At 41.4% G+C, this 24888-nt stretch overlaps 1 protein-coding gene and 1 long non-coding RNA gene across 6 annotated transcripts in view; one reads left to right on the plus strand and one right to left on the minus strand.

Moving 5' to 3' along the window:
- The window catches only part of LOC147106218 (dedicator of cytokinesis protein 4-like), a 398161-nt gene that overhangs the window by 250137 nt on the left and 123136 nt on the right, over positions 1 to 24888 (minus strand). For all 5 annotated transcript variants that reach the window (XM_086009128.1, XM_086009130.1, XM_086009127.1 and 2 more), the window contains exons 7-8: positions 22506 to 22590; positions 12172 to 12323 (exon numbers count right to left, since the gene is read on the minus strand). In XM_086009128.1, coding sequence (XP_085865254.1) covers positions 12172 to 12323; positions 22506 to 22590 — 237 coding nt within the window. The remainder of the gene's footprint in view (positions 1 to 12171; positions 12324 to 22505; positions 22591 to 24888) is intronic.
- The window catches only part of LOC147106220 (uncharacterized), a 122207-nt gene that overhangs the window by 3487 nt on the left and 93832 nt on the right, over positions 1 to 24888 (plus strand). Inside the window, exon 2 of the long non-coding RNA XR_015081392.1 lies at positions 1885 to 1955. This is a non-coding gene — a long non-coding RNA (uncharacterized LOC147106220). The remainder of the gene's footprint in view (positions 1 to 1884; positions 1956 to 24888) is intronic.

Raw genomic sequence — 24888 nt, forward strand, 5'->3', positions numbered from 1 at the left:
AAGCATAGAGAACCCCAATAGACACTTCTCCTCTCTTCGGTTCATACTGTGCTCCATGATCTTGGCAAACACACAAAGCCTATATGGCTTTTGGAAAGTCAGGACTGACTTGAACTAAATTTATGTATTGTACCTGAAAGTACCACGTAATGTGTATTGATTTCTTTGTGGGTTCAATAACGACTCATTTATGAAAGAGAAAGTTGTTTTAATCTAAAGTCTATTCAACTCTTTTTAACAGCCTTTACAGAACACACTATGCTGTGATGCATCTAGAATCAAACTGAAAGTAAAAGCTTGTCAGCCTGCTTGTCTGTGTCACATGACCTCTGCTGCTCAGGCACAAGCAATCAAAAACACAGACAAATATGCTGTAAGGCATAAGTAATCAAACACAGACAAATATCATCACTATTTGCTGATATCATTACAATATGCATGCATTCATGAGCTGCTGGAAGCTAACGGAATATATAGCAACAGAAATGTCCAGAACTTGGACACTAACTCTGCACATCATGCAGAAACAGGTTGGTTTACAATGACTTCAGGTTTGACGCTCTTAAAAAGATGTTAGTGTGGCAAAGCTTTAAAATGTATTTTGAATCTTGAAGCTATGCCTTACTGAGTTATAGGTATGCATGAGATGCAATGCAAGATCTGTAAATTTGTTTGAAGGCTTTTTATGAACTGGCAGTAAATATGGGTGCGGTTGAGAGGCAACAATATGTTCAGTGCCATTTGCAACTCCTCAGATAATGAAGCATTCCATGCTCGCATGCAACAAGACCTGGACGACATTCAGGCTTGGGCTGATAAGTGGCAGGTAACATTCATGCCATACAAGTGCCAGGCAATGACAATCTACAACAAGTGAGTTTAACCACCACCCCTTGACATTCAAGGGCATTACCATCGCCGAATTCCCCACCATCAACATCCTGGGGGGTCACCATTGACCAGAAACTTAACTGGACCATCCACATAAATACTGTGGCAACAAGAGCAGATCAGAGGCTAGGTATTCTGCGGCAAGTGTCATGCCTCCTGATTCTCCAAAGCCTTTCCACCATCTACAAGGCACAAATCAGGAGTGTGATGGAATACTCTCCACTTGCCTGGATGAGTGCATCTCCAACAACACTCAAGAAGCTCGACACCATCCAGGAAAAAGCAGCCCGCTTGATTGGCACCCCATCCACCACCTTAAACATTCACTCCCTCCACCACCGGCGTACCATGGCTGCAGTGTGTACCATCTACAAGGTGCACTGCAGCAACTCGCCAAGGCTTCTTTGGCAGCACCTCCCAAACCTGCGAGCTCTACCACCTAGAAGGACAAGGGCAGCAGGCGCATGGGAACACTACCACCTCCAAGTTCCCCACCATCCCGACTTAGAAGTATATCGCCGTTCCTTCGTCGTCACTGGGTCGAAATCCTGGAACTCCCTCCCTAACAGCACTGTGAGAGTACCCTCACCACACGGACTGCAGCGGTTCAAGAAGGTGGCTCACCACCACCTTCTCAAGGGCAATTAGGGATGGGCAATAAATGCTGGCCTTGCCAGCGATGCCCACATCCAGTGAACGATTAAAAAAAAATGCTCACCTCTGAGACACAATCTAAATTAAAATCTGGTGTTAAAAAAAGTTTAAACACTCCAAAATCTAAGAAGCAGAGATTAGAAAGCCACCACTGGTGAGAGCATGCAATTACAGGGTGACAATGGCCCAGAAATTCGGGTCTCCATGGCCGAGTACGCACGGGGTATACATGCACGGGAAACCGGAACTTCCATTCCCTTGAAAGAAGGGGTTCAGAGGTGGAACGCGTGCACCGGAGAGGCTGTGCGTGCGCATTGAACTTACCTTTTTTTTCCCCAGGTTTTTCCGGGAGGGTAAGATTCCAAGAGTTACACATATAAAAAGCAGGCGCAAGGCCTGCTTTTAACAAGGTAAGTGGCGAATTAATTAAAATTAACACATTTTTTCCACAGGTTTATTATTTTTAAATACTTTAAAGCAAGGTAAGTTTATTTTTAGCCCCGTTAGAAAATGTAATTAATTTTTTCAAAAATTTAAATTATTGTTTAAAATAGTTATTTTATATAATTTATAGTTATTTTAAAAATGTGATTTTTAAAAAATTTATTTGGAGTTTTAGTGATGTTTTGGGGCTTATAGTATTTATGGTTTTGACAGCACTTCCTGTCAATTTTATGAATGAGCATTTCCCTGCTACCATTGGCTCTCCATGGCCCACGTGATCCCAGGGGATGCATCAAACTAACTGCGCCCCTGGGATACGCAACCACTGCGCGCCAGCAGTTGGAGCAGGCCCAGGATGGGAATCCCACGTGGGCCCACAGCTCAACGGCCGGCGCGCTAGCTAAGTGCAGGTCGGAAGCCCCAACCCGAATTTCTGGGTCAATATTTCCGCTACTGCCAACACGATGTCTTTACTCATATTCCAATATTCAAGTTAACAGGATAATTAGAATTAGCTAATGAACACTGGATGGCAATTAAAAATTAACAGAAGGCTGGAGCTGTCAAAAATATTCATCACTTTTGGCCTCAACTTTCCATTTAGTCAGCAATTAACATATAGGTTTGTCGATGTGTGGTATAAGATGTGGATACTTTGGGAATTAATTCTGCCATGCTGGTGGAACTCATGAATCATTGATATAGTCTGGTTGCTAATATCTAATCTCGACACCTGTCTTTCCAGTCATAATCTAAATTCATTTATTACCAGATTTTTGTCAGGTTGAATTAATGGAAGAGAAGAACTGTATTATTTGATATGTACTGGGGGGGAAGGTAAGGGGAGGCAGAGAGGCTACCACTGCTTGATCTGAAGCAATAAAATAGTAACATCTCAGAATTGGAGACTGCATTGTTCAGCAGGTTTTTGAACTATAATCAAACCCGAGAATTAAATGAGTCCCTGGAAATCACTCCCACGTATACACTTATTAAAAGTGATAGTAGTCGATCTTCTGTAGAGTTACATGCAGGGAATCAAGGTCCAAGTGTTGTCTTTAGCTGAACTGGGGTTAGAGGACAGGACATAATTGGACCGGGGCATGCAGATCTAAATCAGTCCCCATTTTACAGTCATACATTCTCACCTTAGTTGTAGAATACCAAATTTGATATTATTTATCGTGAAACTTAGAGAAATTTGGGAAGCGGAGTTGGTTGGAACATAGGAATTTGTCTGCAGTACAGATGGTGAGAGATGCTAAATTACAGCCCCACCAATGGTGAGGGGGTATAATTACAGGGTGAGCCATTTACATAGGTAGTTTTCAAAGGAATTTATAATGGATAAGCTCAAAGCAAGAAGTAACGTTTTGTAGACAGAAAGGGCACATGGACCGAAGATATTTAATATATTAGACAGATATACTGTGTATCTGGTTCATTTTCACTCCACGGTGATAGGTGCTGTAATGGACTTGCACGGCAAGGAGGCTCCATGTTTCTATGATTTTGTCACTGGAGTTGGGAAGGACTGAACAGGGATTGGTAACAGGGGCCACTACTCGTTCTAATATGCTTCCACATTCTGGGTTCAGAAACTCAGTTCAAATCTGATACTAAGTTAGCTAGTTTACTCTGAGGTGGAAGCTCAGAAAATACAAAATGAGTTGAACAAAATATGTAAGCAAATGGTAGAATGGTGGATGAAATTTAATAGACGTGTATAAAGTACTGCCCGTAAGAAAAAACAATGAACATGTCCTCTATGAATCGTGTTGAAAGAGCCAAGGATGAAGTTGAAAGACATCGAGTGATATTAGTACACTTTGCTGCTCTTTAGTAATTGGAAGTATTGAGCATCATCAACCAAGCAAATAGAATACTTAACTAAACAGCCAAAACAGTAGTGTACAAGTCAAGAGAGGAAGAGATGCTGAAGCTTTATAGTATTCTGGTCATATCACACCCGAGATAGTTTAGCCAGCTCTATTCACTGGAGGCAGTTCAGAGACGAGCCACAGGGCTGATCACTAGTGTTTGAAGACTGAGGTATGAGGAAAGACTGGAGAAACTTGGGCTTTTTATTCTCAAAAGGAGGCAAATGACAGCTATAGAGTTGTCGAGGTATACAAGTTACAAAACAGGATGGAAAAGGTAGAAGATTACTTGAAACTAAATTGCGAAAGGAGGACAAGGAGAGATGGATTCAATCTAATTAAAAGCAAATTTGAGACGGATACGAGTTTTTCTTCACACAAAGAGTAATCAACACACGGAATGGGCCTCTATGAAGGCAGAAACCCTGGAGTTCAACTGTTGGATGCCACAATGGGGGTTCTATCAGGCCTTAGTGGATGAATGACCTAAATGGGCCTCCTTATCTGTATTATCATGTGATCTTATTATCAAAGTGAGCTTGACTGCAAAACAAAAATCCCAATTCCTATCCCCAGGAAGCTTGATGTGCAAATATTTAGAAAATATAAATGAATTATGCTAATATGACCTAATTTCCTATGCAAATTAGGATAATTATACAGTGGATTTCACAAATCTCAACCCGTCTTCATAAATCTTGAGTATATTTGCTATATTAAAACAGAGAATGTATTAAAGTGCCTTAATTTAAAAACACTTTAGTTAAGTTTCTAAAATTGACACTTCTCTGCAGCAGAGTTACTAGAAATGCCTGTTGTATGTGGAATGCAGCATGGTATTACTGTGTGTTCAGAAACATATGGCAAAATAGGGCTTAAACTGAGCAGATGACTAAATACATGCAATTAAAGCATATTAAAAGAATTCAAGATTCTTTAAATGAGAGAGGTTTGTTATCATTGTTCAACTGATATTCTTAAACAGAAAGTATCAGTATGTCAGAACAGTAAAAGAAAAATCAAATCTTTTCGGGGAATACATTGTTTGATTACCTTATTCTACGTTCACGGCGAGTAGTTGTGTCTTATGTATTATCTTAGTTTCAGAGTTCAGAGGAATGTCCTAAACATCTATAAATTGCCAGAAGAAACTTTTCTCTTCAGATAGATTCTCTTGTGGAAAGAGTCAGCTACCAGCAGCTTAAATCTCACATCCTCTGCATCACAAAGCTGACAAAACTTAGTTGAGCATTTGCAAGGGCAAATGAGACTCAGGACCCAAGGACAAGAGAGAACTGGAACAATTCAGGAAGTGTGGTATTAAGAAATAATTTTATGGAGGTGGATTTGATTTTTGATTTCTTAAGAGTTTGCAAATTTCCTATTAAGAGAAAAACTCAACAGGATTGGAGGAAGAGTGAGTGGATTCGGAACACTCACCTTTCATGCAACTGACCTGGACTCAAATCCAGAGCAAACTTCAACAAAGTTCTGCAGGCCCAGCTGATTTGTGCTGTGTTGAGACTGTAAACTGTGTTGAAGTTTGCACTGAAGGAGCACTCATGTCTGATGAGTGACCATTAATAGATCCATTTTATCTCAGGTGTTCACTCATCTAATTAATAATACTCTCACCCGAATCAGAAGTTGGTGGATTCAAGCCCCACTTCAGCACTAAATCGGAGCTGATGCTCCAGTGCAGCACTGTAGGGGCTGCCATCCCATGGATGAGAAGTTAAATTAAGGCCTTGCCCGACACCAGCCCCCTCTCCCTCCCCCTCTCCCAGACACCCCCCCTCCCCCGATCACTCACCCCACCGCCCCCCTCCCAATCGCTGACCCCCCTCCCCTCCCGCTCGTATGCGGACCCTTCCTCTTCGAAGACCCACCTGTGGGCAGCTGACAATTCATTTTGTCTTCACCAACTAGCTGCCTGGGAACACCCAGCATGTGTCCAGAACGCGCCAGTCTGCTGTAAACGAGGCCCAATATTGGTTGGGCCTTGGGCCTACCTGTTCCACGCAGGGATTGTTCCCCCTGTGCAGTTCCTGACGGCAGGCTAAAGTGAACCAATTTCGAGGCCAATATTTGATCATTTTATTGATCTTTATTGGAAACTGCTTTGTTAGTAGCAGTCTGCAGTAATTTAAAAAAAATACAGAAGTCAGAATTTTTCTGTTTGTTCTGATTTTATGAATCTTTTTAAAATAACAATTGTAAAATGCTTTAAATGTTTGAGACACACGAGTAGGTACTATATAAATGCACATCTTTTCTTCGCCGCAAGTGAAGTTTTACTGTGTTAATTCCAGGACAAAATGACCCAGTTGTTCCCATATTAAATCTGGCACGGAGATCTGAACCGAATGAAATTCTGACTGAACAGATTAAACCTAAATGCAGAATACTCCAAGCCTTCTTTTACATAAGAATTTAAATGAAACCCTCTGAGAATCTGAATGATATGCATTTTATAGATGTAGATCAGTTTCTTTTATTTTTCAATGTTTGCTAACATTATTCTTTAATCACTGGCAACCTGAAAGCACAATTCTTGGCTGGGCCACTAGATGGAGTGCTGTGCTAAGGTGGGACATTCCATCCTGGGGTGATACAATAGACCTACCTTATTGTACACATCCATCCTGCCAGATAATCACAAAGTGACCCTGACCACATCTCATGACCAAGTTCATTCCCTAACTAGCCCACCTTCTGGAATAAAAATCTGGCTGCAAAAGGGAAGGTGAAAGAGGGGAGAGCAAAACACTGGGATAAAAGATGAATCATCTCAGTGGAAAACTTCCTAACATTTTAATTCAAACACTGCTTTGTAATGCCCAATACCTTGTGCACGGCTGTGTGTTGGTCAAGCAAGGCTGATAAATGGACTAATAACCACTAAATCTTGTAAGTCAATGTACAGTAAAGGAAAATTTTGCGAAAACTATTTACAGCCATATTTTTTTTTTTTTAAACAGTTAACTATCAGATTATTACTTGGCATTTTGTGAAGTAGCTGTTATGATTTCACCATGTACAAGATGCTATGATTTATTGGGCAATAGAGTCTCAACAGGCAATTTCCAGCCACTGCTGAGAGTCCTTGTCTGCAATTTAACAAGGGTAGAATTCTGGCAACCGAGCCTTTCAAACAGGACACAATCTTCAAGATATCATTTAAATACAGTGTTTAAATAGTCTTGTGTAAAACGCCAGTACAGTTTTCTCTCATTAATGATAGAGCTGTATAAATAATCATTTGCAATTTTACATATGAAATATAGTTCAAACTATATTCAGATAAATTGGCAACGTTAAAATGCCTTAAGTTACAACAACTATTCAACAAATTTTATTTTTGTCCAATGCTTCTGGTAAACCTCACACACCATAATCAGTGCTGCTGAAAAGTAAGACTATGATCATCTATGGAATAAAAAACTATTCCAAAAGTTCTCCATAAAAGCAGAAGATGGAGCCACAGGGTGCGAACAGCTGATTACCAGAGCATCAGAATGGAGCTGACATACCAGAATGCAGGGACAGTGTGTCATGAACTTTGAGTTGATGGAAAGCAGAATAACCTCATTAAAACATTCTGCAATTTAGACAACCGATACCGTTACACAGGAGTTCAATTTAAAACATGGACTAGAGTAAAATCATTGAGGTGCAGCATTGACACGAGAGGAGAAACTAACGACATTTTTACTTGAGAACAACGGTAATTGCAAACTGACATTCCCTCTATGAGATGTGATAAGGCACTATTTAAATACAAGTTCTTTCTTTCCCAGAAGGATTTCAAGTTTCAGGTGAGGCTTAATTGTACTTTGTGGTTCATGTTCTGAAATTAACCCAAAATCTATTATGCAGCTTTGGAAAAAGTCAGTAAATAAAATCTATTTTGGCAGTGGAATCTGGTTCAGAAAAATGCCATCGATGAGCAGGTGCGTCTCTGCCTGAAACAGAAGGCAGAGTTGTCTGCCAAGATCTGGAGACCAGTATGGGACTGTAAACCTGCATCTTAGGATGTCATTCCCCTAGAAACAGCAGCCATCAACCTGCCTCTGCAAGATTATTCATGTGCAGCATGAGACCTGAAGTCCTCCTGTATCTCCCTCTTCAACTCATTTCTTTTCCATTCCTCTGCAATGAACCGTTAATCTTCCATCCAGAGGCTCTTCCACAGAGTGGAGCCACTGATCCTTCGTATTATGTGAGATAGCTTCAAACCTTTCCCCCCACGCCCCCCTTTCCATGTATGTTAGTGGAATGTAGCCCAATAATTAGTCTAATTCTGTACTATTATGCAGCTGTATAATCTGCTTTACCCAAAGGCAAGCATGCCTTCCTCCTTTTAAATGAAAGATTAGGAAAAGCAGAACAGAAAAATAAAAAGTCCACTTTAACAGAAGAATTTGCTCAGAGGAATCCTGCACGAAAGGTTTTTCAATTTCACAGATGACAAAGCAGATTTGTTATCAAACTGCATAAACACAGTAAATCAAGTTATTGCAAAGCTAGACTTCACCAGATTTCCAGTTGATATTATAGTAACAAACTATCACATGTTCTTTGTTATGGTATGAGCATGAACAGTCATTTAATGCATATCCTTAAGGTCTCTATAACTTAGAACATCAGAGCCAAGTCATTTTAGGCTTTGTTGGAAAATAAAACTTTAAAGAGGAAGTGATAAATTAAATCGAATATATGGCACAGAAACAGGCCATTTGGCCCAAACAGTCCATGCTGGCGTTTATGCTCCACTCGAGCCTCCTCTCATTATCTAACTATCAGCATAACCCTCTGGGGAAGAAATTCGGCATGTTAGTGCCCGGCGGGGGAGCTAATGGGGCGCTCAGGTGAATCCTGCGCCTCACGGCTAATTCGCTGGCCCTGTAGTGCCGGTGATAACAGTTAGTGCCTCGGCACCTTTCGCCAAGCGGATCGTGACATCAGCGAGTGTGCAATGCTCGCTGGGCGCCCGATCTGCAAACTTCAGTAGCGCCCCCCCGCCTTGCATCAACAGCACCAGGGAGCGGGGCGCTACTTAAAGGGATGCGCCCCAGCTGTCAAGGAACATCCACTCCAAAAGTCAGTTATGAGTGCCAGAGAGCGCAGGATGCATCTGCAGCCAAATAAAGGCTGCTTAGTCCCCGGAGTGTTGCGGGCCATCAAAGGACTTTGCATTTCATCCCACAGCATATCTGCACTCCCCAAATCATTGGGGCGCTGGTGTGCTGACTCCACTGACCCTCCCCTTTAATGGCTGGAAGAAGCCTGCGCCAATGCTCACTCCCGATTACACAACACCTCGTACTCATTATCGCTTGGAGCCTAACGCCACTCACCTCCACCATTTGCGCCTGATTTAGCGCTCCCCTGCATTCTTTGAGCACCGAGACTGAATTTAGCAGGCCGCAACATTGATTGGTGCCTGGCGCTAAACTTCTGACTTCTCAAAAGTTAGCACCCAACCGGGGCAATACCGAATTTCTCGCCCTCTATTCCCTTCTCCCATATATGCTTATCTAGCTTCCTCTTAAATGAATCTATACTTCTCCTCTAATACTTTGTAGTTTGGTCATGGCATTAATACAGAAATGTTTATACACCTGTAATTGTAATAAACTTTGAACTATCAGGGGAGATGATGCTTAATATGTAGTAATAAGTCATACCTTGACATATGTTTCTATGATATTTTGATGATAAAATAAATGTAACAAATCATAGATTGATAGAATGGTTACATCACAGGAGGCCGCCAGTCGGCCCGTTGAGCCCGTGCGGCTCTCTGCAAGAGCACTTCAGTTAGCCCCACTCCCCCACCTTTTCCCCCGTAGCCCGGCAATTTTTTTTCCTTCAGGTACTTATCCAATTCCCTTTTGAAAGCCAAGATTGAATCTGCCTCCACCACCCTTTCAGGCAGTGCTTTCCAGATCCTAACCACTCGCTGCGTAAAGACGTTTTTCCTCATGTTGCCTTTGGTTCTTCTGCCAATCACCTTAAATCTGTGTCCTCTGGCTCTCGACCCATCCGCCAGTGAGAACAGTTTCTCTCTATCTACTCTGACTCGACCCCTCATGATTTTGAACACCTCTATCAAATCTCCTCTCAACCTTCTCTGCTCTAAGGCGAGCAACCCCAGCTTCTCCAGTCTATCCACGTAACTGAAGTCTCTCATCCCTAGAACCATTCTTGTAAATCTTTTCTGCACCCTCACTAAGGCCTTCACATCACAACAATATAAAAGGTTTCACCCACCTACTGAAGCAGCTCTACATTTGCCTACCCCTTGACCCGATTAGTTTTACCGCTGCCCACTACATAAGTACAACCACCAGAGGAGTGGAAATTCTCCTCTAATTCTTTTAGCAAACTCACACTAACATTTGTGTCAAAGTTAGATACAGTGGCACTGGTTCTTCAGCACAATTCGTACGAAATCGGCACAATCAATGCAAAAGATCACTGAATTTTAAGCACAAATTACATTCAGCGCAAATCAAGTTTCCACGATCTTATGCTCTAGTTTAAAAAAAAGTGGGCTTGCAGCCGGCCCCACCCACAAATCTGACCGTGCCCCCAGATCGAATTAATCACCATTGCAAGTTTCCGCTAATTACACTCGGTTGTGGGCTTTCGAGGAGGCTCTTATAATTATCTAAGCTGGTTCTTTTGGGTGCAAGAACACTAATATGCACGTTTTAAAAGCTTTTGAATATATCTATTTTTTAATTTACTAAGAAACTGACTACTGTACACCCCAATATAACTAGCAAATGGTTCTGTATTTTTTTTTTTAAGTCATTTTCAGTTATTTAAAATCGGGTTACTTGCAGGTGGTGGACTAGACACTAAATACAAATGCTCATTTGCAGCTGCACCAGGGTACCACTCTTAAATATATCAAGGAATATTTTTTTTTTTTTTATAAAAGCAAACTTTTTTTTTTAATTTTATGTTCTAAAACACCACCCGATTGCACTGGTTCACGGCAGATTTTACGTTCGGTGATATGCAAATAAGCTTGAGCGGAAACTTGAGGAAAAAACCCTTCGCAAAACTAGTGCAAATTTTGGGCACAATTTGCACCCAGATCGCCGATTCCACCCAAAGCGGAAACTCCAGGCCACACTCGGCATTGATTAATAGTAGTGGGGCGGGGACTATCATTTGGGGCAGGCAAACAAATGGTTTAATTCTCCAATCTGAATGTAGAAAATAGACAGTGATACATTACAAAGACAACCCATTCCAGAAAATATTACTGTAAGAGGAGAAAAACTAATATTTATATAGCACATTAATACATCTTCAGGATGGCACAACATGCTAAAAACAATGGGTTTACTTTTGAAGTGCAGTGACTGCTGTTATGTGGGCAAACATGACAGCCATTTTCCACAAAGCAAAGTCTCTCAAACAGTAAATGAGATGAATGATAATCTCTTTTGGTGGTGTTGTCCGACAGAAGAATTCTGGCTAGGAATCTTTGAGAACTCCCTGCTCTTCTTTGAATATTATTGTGGGATCTTTTATGTCCACCTGAACAGACAGACTGGACCTCAGTTTAACTTCTCACCTGAAAGTCCAACAATGCAGCACTCCCTTGGTACCGCATTGATACATCAGCATAGATTATATGCTGAAGTCCTGGAGTGGGGCTTGAACCACAATCTTCTCAAATCAGAGCCAAGAGTGCAACCAACTAAGCAAAGCTGACTCAAAATGTTATTTGAAGTGAAAGTGCTGGTATAAAGGGAAGCAACACAGAAGCAGTGCACACACAGCTCCAGCAGAACTTTGGTGTACACTGGTCAGAAATTCCTGACCTGCAAAAGCGTAACTGCCAACTTCCTCCCCCAACCCAGGAACTTCAAGGCCAGTGTCTATTTAATGAAGGCTTCAATGTGTCATTACAGGCTAGTGTTTCACAGTTTAGTCAGAACTAATCAATAGTGTAGCATCTTTAAAAAACAGCAGTTTCAGTAATGATGCTTTAGATCCAGTAACGATAGCCTTCGGCTACATTCTATACATCATTACTCATTAAAGCACAGACAAGAGGAGTCTACATATTTGCCACAGTCAATCTATTTCAGGCTTTCACTGACAGTGTTTGAGCATTTTAAAATGAACCATTGCTGAAACCTGCTTCAGTTACATCATTAGTAGCTAAAATGCAGGTTAACAATGTACAATTCCCACAGCAATCTCAATTCAAACACAGTGAATTATGTTGAAAGTTAATTTTTGTTTCAAAAAAATTGAAGATATGCAAGTTCACCTGACAGGATGATTCTCCCTACTATCATAAATTGAAAAGAAGACCTCGAGTTCTTCCCCTAGATTAGCACACATCAGACTTTTCATTTGTAGAAAGAGGTGGTGGGTGCTCGTTGGTACTGGGGTATCTTTCTTTCGATGTCTGTGCTCCATCTGTAAGCAATCACAAAAATAAACCAAAGATTAGAAAACTACCAATATCAACTGCAGCTGCACAACAAAATATGACTAGAAACAAGAGGCTTTTTCTTCCTCAGTGCATTGCAATTTATTTAAGCGGTGCAGCATGTTGTTGCTACACAGATGGAAGGGTGCAAATTTATGCCTGCAGTTTCCCCACAAGTCAAAACTCCTAGTCACTGTGGTCCTGTGGTGGAGGTGTACAGTGAAAGCTAAGTCCTTCTCAGAGAAATAAAAATTTGTGATGAGTCACTGGAATTTTCTCATTCCTGTCAACAACAGCGGAATTTATATGGCATCTTTAACAGTGCGAGCTTATAACACCTGTGGCGAGGGCAATGGGGCAACTGGGACCTTAGTGAACAACAGGACCAATAGTGTAGCTCCTTAACCAATGGGATTTAAGGATTGAGAAAGAAACAGAAGAATGACAGAGAAGGGGGTGAATTAGAATCAAATCAGGTGCAGAAAGAGAAATAGAGGGAAAGAAAGTTTTGATTGAGAGTGAAAAAGAGAGACCAAGGGAAAGTAAGAAAAGTGATAATTAAAAATTTGTCATTTAAAAATTCTCTAACAACAATTTACTACATGCAGAAATTAGACTGAACAGTTTAAATTGTTCCCTTTCTGGACCGGAGAGGTTGATTGGCTTACATTAACAATGATCACATTGTTAAAAAGATACTTATGCGGTTCAATTCCAGCCCGAACAGTTTGTGGTGCATTTTATGGGCAATTAATGTCCAAAGATAGCAAATTCTTAACAATAACGGGGAGGCGAAGGGCAAGATGTCATTTGTGCGAAGCAAACGGTGGCAGGGCGTAAATCGATGAGCAAGTTCTGGAGATTCACAACTCAAGGCGTATCTCCTAATCCCCTGAACTTGCTGGCCTATTTGCACATTAATAATGGTGTGCGTCAGTAACACGCTGTTATTTTTCCAGCAAGATCTGCCCCAATATAATGGCCTGGAATGTGCTGAAAACTACGACGTATGCGGTGATTTTAGCACAGATGTTCCAGTAAATTATGGTGCGAGTAACTTATGCCATTATTTTGTCACTCCATAACTTCAGGACTTCTGCACCGCTTCGTTGTTACCCCTCGCTGAAACGAGTTAGAAGGTAATTATAATAATAGGTCCGCCCCATTGAAATCAATGGCGGTCGCAAATCTGCAGCAATTAAGCCAGTCTTCACGCCGCTGCCATTTAGACTAAAAATTAATGGTGTTGGAAACCTGTCAGCAGTGTAATTTATGTGTTCATTCAAGATGGTTAGAGCAGGGGGTTGTCCTTTCTGCTTCTGATGCCTCATTATCCACACTTTGTGCACACATGATCAATCCGGAGAGAATCCCAGCCCCATTACCAAAAATGGAACCATGGTTACCACTTCATTGGGCATCATAATCATTTCCATTGTCAGAAACATTAGGGTAATGGGAATATTTCCTATTACTTTATTGCTTCAGTATTACGACCATAACAAAGAAATCGCACCATTAGGCTATCTCCTATGGATGCACTAAACTCTATTAATTCCCATATTGATATCCCGATGAGATTCACAGTAAGCATGGATTTGAATCGGACCACAGAATATAGCTATCCTTGACCTTTGCAATCCCGTATGTAAAGGCAAGTAATCAGACAACAATCATATTGTGTAGAACAGCAGGAAGGTCATTGTGGCATCAATAAAATATAACAGAATAATGAATGGTAGCAGAATAATAGTAAGTGTTTATATATCCCCTTAACTTGCTCCATTCCATTTATTAAGTGGGCAGTGAAATCTGCCGACAACACACTGTTGGTTCTTCAATGCACACTCAAACCTGAATGAAGAATCAATTTATTAAGAATCACGTTAGGCCACCTCTACAAATTTTGTTACAGGTAGTCTTTGAAACGGGTTTTACCTTACACAATTAAACAAACCTCAAAATTCTGTGTGCTAATTTAGGCAACTAAACTGGAGAGGGGGTAAATATTACAATTTGCATCTTTATAACCATAAATAATCTGTTGGTATATGAATAGCTCTGGGCTTGTAGAAACTTTGTGACATTCAGAATTATTTAAAAGTTACATAATTGGCAGGATCAACATATCGGATGTGCCGCTTCAGAATCAGTGCTATTCTCACTGTGGTGCATTCTAAATCAGTTCCCCAGGTAATTTTGGTGTAAATTAGCCACTGGAGGATTGATGAGGACAATGGTTTAACTTATGGTGTTTGTCGTAAGTATCGCTGTTGCAGCCAATATAAATTTTCCTTGAATTTATATAGCATCTTTAAAATGTCCCAAGGTGCTTCACGGAGGGAAAACTGGATGCTGAGTGATAGTAGGTGGAGGTGTAGGGAGAATGATTAAAGGGATAACTTTTGAGGAGGCTTTTAAACATGGTGCAAGAGGTAATAAGGTGGAGAGCTTCAGGAAGAATTAGAGTGTGACAGGGTGATACGTGATAGGAACAGCATCTCCCACAACTCGCTACCACCAGTGTCATGTAATTTTTCTTGCAACTGCAACATTGTATTTCCCATGAGCAGACCCCGCATTCTTTTTAAACCAGAAGTCACATCCCAGCCACTTTCTACCGTTGCAAAGATGCTGTACCCTATAGGACTCTCACAATCAACAATCACGAATGCCCATTGCACTTCATTTCTCTCTAAGGCACTCTGAGGATATCATCATCAACACACCACAGCCCAGCTGGGCTCAGGTTCTCAATTATTTAGTGAAATTAGAACAAGCAGGACACACCCAGACCAGCACGAGCTTCTGTACAATGACAGCTGTAAATGGTCTGATCTAACTACATTCCGCCAAACAGCAGCGAGTGTCAAGAGTCTGTTCACCAGTCGCCTGAAATGCATCCAGCTTTGCAGTTCAGGTATACCCAGGATCACCTTGGTTCCTACTTTTTCCTGGTTCAGTATTCCTGTTCAGCCTTCCACATCAAGGGCTTAAATACACCATTCGCCTTTAAAATGAGTGAACTCCATGGCAAATTTCAGGCAGAGACAATATTACGCATAAAGAAGTTACAGTCGCCTACAGGTTGAATGAGCAACAGGAGGGAGTTTGAGAACAATCCCAAAATTAATCCTATTGCCCGGCTCTCTCTCCCCCATAGCCTTGTAGCCATTGCCCTGCTCTCTCCCCCATAGCCTTATATCTCTCTCTACTTCAATACTTATCCAATTCTTTCCTTGAAAGATGCAATGATCTCTCCCCCAACTATTCCCTATGTATCACAACGTTGAGCCAATCTCTCTTTCTTTCCAGAGGTTTTCCCATCCGTTCCGTGATGACCTTCACTCTGGCACCAGGGAGACAACAGCCATTTGGCATTCCCAGTCACAATTACAAAAAAGCTTATCGGTAGCCCTGACTACAGAATCCCTCATTACCACTACTCTTCCATTCTTTCCATCGATCTGCCTCTCAGCACCGTCGGCAATCCCTTGCTTCACCATTTCCCAATGTTGTTCAGGACCACCCTCCTGAGTTATTGTCACTGTCTGCCTCACAGTCGTCCAACACCAAGGGGGAAAACTTTCATGTGGTGAGTTGCACTGTTTTTATACCAACGGAAAAAGAAAAATTTGCACCTGCCAATGTTCTGCAGAAGTATTTTTAGTTAAGTTTCCTGGGTCAACTCGTCAACAAATCCATTGGAGCAGTGATTGGTGTCAATCCTATTCCAAATGGGTGTAATCTGCTCAGCATGTTAGAAATTATAGTGCAGCCTTTAAAAAGCCATTCAGACCAAATACTGCAGAAGTAGCTTGCGGGAGCAGCAGGTAAGTAAGGAACAGTGCTTGGCTCACTCACTTAACTGTCAGCTCACTTGACTATGTTTCATGAATCTTTTTGTACCACTTTTGCCTACACCAGGGGCAGCTGGTACATGCAGCCAAACAAGGCATGCAGGCACACCATACAGCTAGAGATGATGATGCCAAGCGACGTGGAAATTCTTCCCTCAAGCATTTGCTGCAGGGGTTCCAGAAACCTGTGATTCCTATGTCCTCTACTGTCCTGTGGATTGTCACCCATTTTCTCCTGTTCTACAGTATCCGGCTGCCCTGAACTGTCTAGCACTGCCTTTTGGGTAACCACATTCTGGAGAGCATAATCCAGAAATTTGTCATCCTCTCTAATGCTGCGGATTCTGGCCAATTGCTGCTCAATCTCAGAGATCCTCTGCTCCAAAGACTTCAGTGCCAATTATAACCGAACCCATCCAACAAGAATGGGATGGGTCAGGTCGGATGCCCAATTAACACGTGGCCCGACGTCACGCTCCACTGAAGTAAAATTGGGCAGGGTGTAAATCGGGTCTCCGACCCGAACCCACCCAATTCTCACCAGACAGGTTAGGTTAAAATCAGGGCTTTCATTTGCCAACACATAGTGCAAATGTGTTGCCCCTGGACACATTGATGCCTCTCATATCGCACTCCACACTCATCACAATAGTTCCCTACACTGCCATCCCTTTGTGTCTAACTTAAAAAATGCAGATAGCGATAGCCTGAATTTCCACAAGCACCAAACTCAAGCGTCAAACTCTGCTTACTCATTTCACACAAGTATTATAATGGTCAAAAAACCTCTTGTCCAATGGCACCTCAACATTGAACTCCCTCCGAGGCTAAACGCCACAATCTTCTGGCCTCTCCCATTGAACAAGGAGAAAGTGCCAGAGAACAGCTAATCACAACTCTTTTGTGACTTTTTACCATTTCAAAGCAGCTTAAGGCACCAATAAACAATTTTAAAAGGATCCTAATGTTGAACAGATAAAGTAAATTTAAATAAATTTACAGTAAAAAATACATTGATATGTAAATGAAAATGTCAATACTTATGTCCCAATTACTATCGTTGAGGTGAAATTCCACCATCTTATGGCCTCCCACACCCCACTGGCTTCTCGCAGCTTGAGATTAATAATGCACGAAAGTCAGACAAAAGCTACCTTCTGGAAGCTGGGAACACTGGAGCCAGGGAGCCATTTTAGACTTATTCCAACCTTATGTATACAGAGTACAATGTATTATTTGATACTTATACACAATACTAGTTGCCTCTATCAAGCTCTATAGTGACAGTAGCATGGAATTTGTCACAGACCGAGATAGTTGAAGGCTGCGCCACGGAGGGCAGGGCAGAACAGAAAAGGTGGAGATGTAAGGGAGATTTGAACCAAATAGTAGAGGGCTGGCACAATGGGATGTGGGAGGTTGCAGAGCTGGGGAGGAGCAAGGCCATCGAGGAATTTGTGAATGAGGGCGAGGATCTTGATGCAGTGGGGGATCGGGAGGGAATGGAAGGTGGAAAAAGATAGGTGATTAGGGGCGTGCGATAAATGGCAATAAATGCTGGCCTTGCCAATGACGCCCACATCCCAGGAACGAATATTTTAAAAAATTTAGGATGTGAGCGGTGGAGTTTTAGATGAGTTGAATTTTATGTAGGAGAACAGTTCAGAATGCTGAAAGAAGTTTAGAGAAATCTGGAGGCAAAATATAAAATGGATGAGGTTTCTCAGCAGCTGTGGAAGTGAGGTATGGGCAGAAATAGAATGTTGTGGAGATGGAAATAGGCAATCTTAGTGATCAAAAGGATATAGGGATTGAAGCTCAGCTCAGGGCCAAATAGGACAATGACGTCATACACCAATTAAAAGAGAGAAATGCTCTTAATTAGGTTTTCTTCGAATTAAGTACTAAGTGCTATGTTGAGGTCAGGGATAAGGACTCAGCATTTCTACATCTCCCTGTATTCTGGCTGGGTGGTGAAGTATTCACACAATTGAAGTAGTCAGATTCCAGTAGTGGCATCGATTAGGATTTGCAGGACAGCCACTGCAGGAAAAACTATTCTAATTTGAGAAAGTGTAAGAAAACGACACCAATTATGTTAATTGGCAAATATGATTTTGTGAATCCTCACTGAAGTGTTGGTCAGAAGAGAAGATTAATTATCTGAAGTATCATGAACAGTGTCACACTCTGTATTAAGCAACACTTTTACCATTCAGATTATATAGTGATGCTGCAACTGGGACTAAACAATAAAATTAAACAATCATTCCTGCAAAACAAAAAGTCAAATCGCATGATGATCAAAAACAGACTCTCGTGGCTTGTTAAAAAAAAAACAGTTTGAGCAGGTCAGGACTGTCTGTATAAATTAAATCAATCTGTTGTTGGATTAGTCAGCTTTTCTGCACCAAATCCAAATCAATTCTGATAAGGATATTTAAATGGATGATCTTATTCCAGGGTTAGCACAGCAACAGAAATATCCAACATGACAGACTATCACAATCTTTTAAAATGTTGAAACATTGAAATTTTAATTCAGGAACCATATGCTTCAAAATTGGATTCTTAAAATTTAATGTGCTTGATATCCAATCATAGCAGATACAGTTGATTAAATGCGCTTTTTAAAATTAAAATAAACTTTCTGTCCTGGTTACAGAAAACTCTAACACAAGTCATAGTAAATGAGTTGTCCCCTTTTTTTTTTACATGACAGATGTGACTCAGGTTTATGAATAAAGAAACGAGGCTTAAAATCCCATTGTGTGGGTGTACATCTCTATCTGTCTTGTAGTTCTGTCCTCTCCCACTAAAGTTATCTGCACACATTTGTGTCCCTCGGTAATGAAGATCTGATGGATTAACAATTTGAAAAATATACTCAAAGATATGGCCAAACTACAAGATGTGTTTACACAGTGTGGAGGATGGGAGGCTATCAAAGAGAAAGTTTGTGTGGTCAACTCTGGAGGTCACCAAGGCATGTATAAAGGTTTAAGTGGCAGAGGGACTGAGGTAGAGACAGAGACATTCAATGGTGGTCTTGGGGTTTAAAGCTCATTTCAGGATTGAACAGTATGACAAGGTGTCAAACGGTCCTGTTCAACCTGAGATAGTAGCTGGGTGGAGGAATGGAGTCAACAGCAAAAGCAGCAGAATTATGTTGGGGACTAACGACAATCTTCATTCGTCCCAATCCTGAGCTAGGGAAGTTATAACTCATTCAATGAATTGAAGTTGGAAAAGCAATCTGAGAGACAATGTCAAGGGCTTGACAGATGTGGTGAAGAGATAATCATTTACACATTAAAAGTGCCCGTAAAGATATCACTTGCAGTGGGAAAAGAGTTAAACTGACATCGCTGGCAGTTTCACTGAATGTGTAATAAAGACAACAATCTAATAGGCTTTTGCAGTAGTAAGCTTTTTCTAAGTTGCTGAACTGGCAGTTGAGATAACCTAAGAATGACATGTTGATTTTGCAGTAGTGTTAGAATGATTGACGACTGCAAACTGTAGAACGTGGAGACAATTGCAAATAACCGGACGTGGAACCATAAGAGGCCTAGAGGATGTAAGTTATACAATGAGTGGGAAGTAAAAAGGCTTAGAGGGGCAAGAAAGCAGGACAATAAGTCAGAAGTACAACGTTGGTGAGACCCCATCTGGCATGAACAAAGGTCATAGGTGCAACAACAGCTTGCGGTGATATCGGACATATACTTTTCCGGTAATAAAGGCGGTACTTTAATGTAACGCGGCCTAGGCAACCAATCAATGAATGTGCACACAGGGTGAAACCCAATCAAATTGTTAAGATGGATCGTGCGCGAGGCTAATTATGTACCAAAATTTTGTATAAAAGACTGCTTAAACTTTGTATCATTGGAGAGAAGTCTGTCTAAGACAGAGCAGACTGTCTCCCCACCGGTGTAATAAAGACAACTTGACTATCGATCTAAAACCTTGTGTCGAGTGTTGGTTTAAAATACTCCACAACACACTGAACAACAGCATGTAGATAAGGAAAAGGAAGTTTGCCGGCTCGTGCAGTGAACACTGATTTGTTGTGCATATTCAAGAAAGAGCTGGACCGGTTTTTGGCTGGGGTGGAGATCATGTCATACAAGAGCTTGTTACCCTGTAGTATAAATTAGGGTCAATATGGTCTCTTGGACTAGTTTTGATCGCCGAAGGAGTCGGAGGGGAATTTTCCAGACTTTTCCCCCCTAATTGGTCTGAGTTTTTAAATCTGTTTTTTCACCTCTCCCAGGAGATTGTCTGGCTCCAGGTGGGTAGGGAGTGTCTGTATCATAATGCATGAGGCATCATGACTGTGTAGGGCAGACTTGATGGACCAGCTGGTCTTTTCCTGTCCGACATGTTAGCACATTCGTAGGGAAGGGCTAAGGATAGACCCTTGACCGACTCTCCAGATGGCAGTGCGGGAAGGGAAGGGAAACCAAGCTGTTGCTCGAGGTGCATTGGCCACATTCAAATAGGTCGGAATAGAACCATGTAAAGACAGCCCCACAGAACTACCCTGTCCGTTATGGCTCCTACCTGACTGCTGCAGCTACTCTAGAAGATAGAACTCTGCTACATGCTATGGATGGGAATTTCTGACTTCACAAAAAAAAAATCAAAGAATTCTCTCACAGCCTGAAGCAGAGTTCCACCCTCAGAAGAACATTAGGGAGGACCTGGATGTGTTGCTGATTTGCACCTTTTTTCATGCATGTCAAAGATTCTGAAATTCTCTGAGTCTCAGTAGAGCGTGACCTCCACCCACCCAATCCTCTGAAACTAATGTTGTCAGACATTGTGGAATCAGGCAATTAGAATGTTGCTCGGAGGGGCAAAAGCACTTGTCCTACCAGCAATTGAAGTTAAACCAGAAGACCCAGAAAATTCATTGGGGTAGGGGGGTTGCAGAGGAAGCACCTCATTAAGCTGACTGCTCAAAGTAGCACCCATACACAGCAACCTGAAGACTCCAACAGGAGCCTGTAAGAAGACAGCCTCCAACTTCTCAAACGGTCAGCCTTTGGTCAGGGGTAGCACACTCGCCTTTGAGTCAGAAGGTTGCAGATTCAAGTCCTACTCAGGAGACTTGAGCATATAATCTAAACTGACACTTTGGCTGCACTGTTAAAGATGCTGTCTTTCAGATGAGATCTTAAAGCAAGACTCTGCCTGCTCAGGTGGTTGTAAATGATTCCATCACATTAACTGAGAAAAAGCAGGGAAGTTCTCCTGGAGTCCTTGCCAACATTTATCTCGCAAACTCCATCACGGAAAAACAGATTATCTGGTCATCCAGTTTATTGCTGTTTGTGAATTGGCTACCACATTTGCCTAGATTATAACAGTGACTGAACGTCAATCATAATTCATTGGCTGTAAAGCGCTTTGAGATGTCCCAACGATGTGAAAGGTGCTATATAAAAAAAGTTCTCTGTTTTTTCTTCAAGGAAGTACCACCTCAATCCCCCATGGCTACTGCTAGAATCACCAGGCAACTAACTCAGTACCTCCTGCAACTATAGTAGAAATTGGAAGCTAAGATCAAAAGGCCCCAAAAAGTAAGAAGCAAGAGGAGCTGCAGTGGCTTTAAACAGGAGGAAGATTGTCAGATTATTTTTTCCACTGACAAGATACATGCAGAATGAATTAGAGCAAGGTGGGGTAATGTCTGTGTGAAGGAGTGATTTCTAAATGGGAGCCTTGGTAGTTGTAGAACTATGCAAGCCAATGACTGAATTAATTTTATTACCAAAAGAGAATCGTGATAGTCGGACTTATTTGGCAGTGTCCTCAGATTTTAGTCAGCTCTAGGTGTCCCTTTTGAGCTGTGGCTGCAGCTGTCTGGTAGCTAGCAAAACTTGGTTAGTACTTTGTAAAGGAAGTGCAGCTTTCTGAAGTGTTGTCAAGGGGTCAAGGTGGAGTCGCCCACTTGCAGAAAGGAAGATGTGGGTACCAATGCAAAAAGGCTAGAGACTACCCGCCAATGCCTGTTCTGCTGAGCTTCCCTGCGGCGGGCATCCTAATCCTCCCTCTGTTCTTCCTCAAAGCAGAGGAACTGGGAACTAACTTCCGAGGCACAGTCTACAACCGTAAAATTAAAAGTAAAACATTTTTAAACACTAAGTAATTTAAAAATCCTTAGAAAGTAAAATAAAAGGAAGTTAAAACACTAGTAATACACTTTGTACAACATCTATATCACTATTTTCTGCTTCAACTGAAGATTGTTGCATAACAAGATAATAAATGTAAAGCTTATTATTTATAGATGCTCACCAATTTGTACAGTTCTGTCACACTGATTTCATCAGGATCCACCATACTGAATTCTTTCCTTGGCACCAGATCCAGACCCAGCTGTCTATTTAGGAAGATAAAGTAACATATCATAGATTGGAATCATTTTTCAAGTACTTTAAAAACAAAAATAACCACCAGGTAATACTTCAGTCTATAGTACAGAATTCATCGCACCATACCAGACTATGGTGTGTCTCATTTTGAAATAACAATGTGCATTTATATAGCACCTTTAAAGGCAGTAAAATGTCCCAAGGCGCTACACAGGAATGTAATCAAAAATTTGGCACCGAGCCAAAGAAAGAAACATTCGCTTGGTCAAAGAGGTAGCGTTTTCAATAAGAGGTGGAGAGGCGGAGAGGTTTAGGGAGGGAATTCCAGAGCTGGGGGCCTGGACAATTGAAGGCATGGCCGCCAATAGTGGAGTGAAGGAACACGGGGATGCACAAGAGGCCAGAGTTGAAGGCTACAACTTAAAATGTCATTACATTGAAGTTGCAGCGGGAAACAGGCTGATATTGGTCAGCAAAAGCTGACAAGTAGACACTTCCTGAGAAATTTCAAATGGTTGGCACATTCACTAACCCAGCATTCATTCAAATAGTGAACATCCTCTAAAATAATAGATTAACTTGTAATATGGATGCTAAGATAGCTCTGCCTCCACAGCTGTCTGTTGTTTTCTCTTGTTCTGTATTGAGAGAAAATAGTCAGAAGGTCCAAGGTTCCCTCTCTAGTCAGTGATGTTAGTTGATCCCATCCAGAATAACCATAGGGGCATTATATTTGATCTCCGTTTCCCAGGGCTAGGAATGATTTACACCCAATCAATATTCGGCTGTCCTCGATGGAAAGTGGTCAATCTCTCTCGACCTTTCTTTCACTCTAGATTTTCTCTCTCTTTCTGGCTGTTCTCTGTTTCTCTTTATTCCCCTCTTCCTACTGTTTCCCTCTCAATCTCTTGCAAGATTTTCTTGAAAAAACATCAGTGGAACAAGCAGCAGTGGTGGTTGTGAATCCCCACAATTCCCAGCCCCCAGTAAAATATAACTATTCTGTTTGCATTAATTTTGGAATGGCTGAAGAATCACTCCAGTAAGACAAGCAATGCAAATTACCACACACATTACATTAAACTGCTGAAAGATAAAAAAGAGAAAATAAAATAAAGAACTTGCATTTATATAGCACCTTTCACATCCTCAGGATGTTTCAAAGTGCTTCGCAACAATGAATTACTTTTGAGATGTAGTCAACTGTTACGTAGGCAGATACAGCAGCAAATTTGTGCACAAGGACCCACAAACATCAATGAGATGAACAACCAGTTAATTTGCTTTGAGGATGTTGGTTGAGGGATAAATATAGGCTAGGACATAGAGGATCCTGGTTTCACATCTCATTTGAAAGACAATACCTTTAACAATACAGCATTGAAGCATCAGCCAAAATTATGTGCTGGAATCAGAATAGTACAGCACAGAAAGAGGCCATTTGGTCCATTGAGTCTGCGCCGGCAATGCAGTTAGTCCCACTACCCTGCTCTTTCCCCATAGCCCTGCAATTTTTTCTCCAAGTATTTATCCAATTGCCTTTTGAAGGCTACTATTGAATCTGTATTCACCACCCTATCAGGCAGCGCATTCCAAATCCGAACCACTTGTTGCGTAAAAATGTTTTTTCCTCACGTCACCTCTGGTTCTTTTGCCAATCACCTGAAATCTGTGCCCTCTCATTATCGCCCCTTCAAACATTGGAAAAAGTTTATCTTTATTTACTCTATCTAAACCCTTCATGATTTTAAACATCTCTATCAAATCTCCTCTTAGTCTTCTCTGCTCCAAAAAGATCAACCCCAGCTTCTCCAGTCTACCCACATAACTAATCCCTCATCCCTAGAACCATAGTAGTAAATCTCTTTTGTACCCTCTCCAAAGCCTTCACGGCCTTCCTAAAGTGTGGTGCCCAGATTTGGACATGATATTCCAGCTGAGGCCAAACTAGTGTTTTATATCGGTTTACCATAACTTCCTGTCTTTTGTACTCTATGCCTCTATTTATAAAGCCCAGGATCCCATATGCTTTATTAACTGCTTTGCTAACCTGTCCTGCCACCTTCAAAGGTTTATGCACAAGCACCCCCAGGTCCCTCTTTTCTTGCAGTCCCTTTAAAATTGTACGATTTAGTGTGTATGGTCTCTCCTCATTCTTCCTACCAAAATGTATCACCTCACACTTCTCTGCATTGAATTTCATCTGCCACGTATCCGCCCATTCCACCAACCTGTCTATGTCTTCTTGAAGTCTATTACTAACTTCCTCACAGTTTAATACATAACCAAGTTTTGTGTCGTCTGCA

Source organism: Somniosus microcephalus, chromosome 16 (assembly GCF_052327205.1).
Source record: "Somniosus microcephalus isolate GS21.2 chromosome 16, FLI_Smic_1.0, whole genome shotgun sequence".
Lineage (NCBI taxonomy): Eukaryota > Metazoa > Chordata > Chondrichthyes > Squaliformes > Somniosidae > Somniosus > Somniosus microcephalus.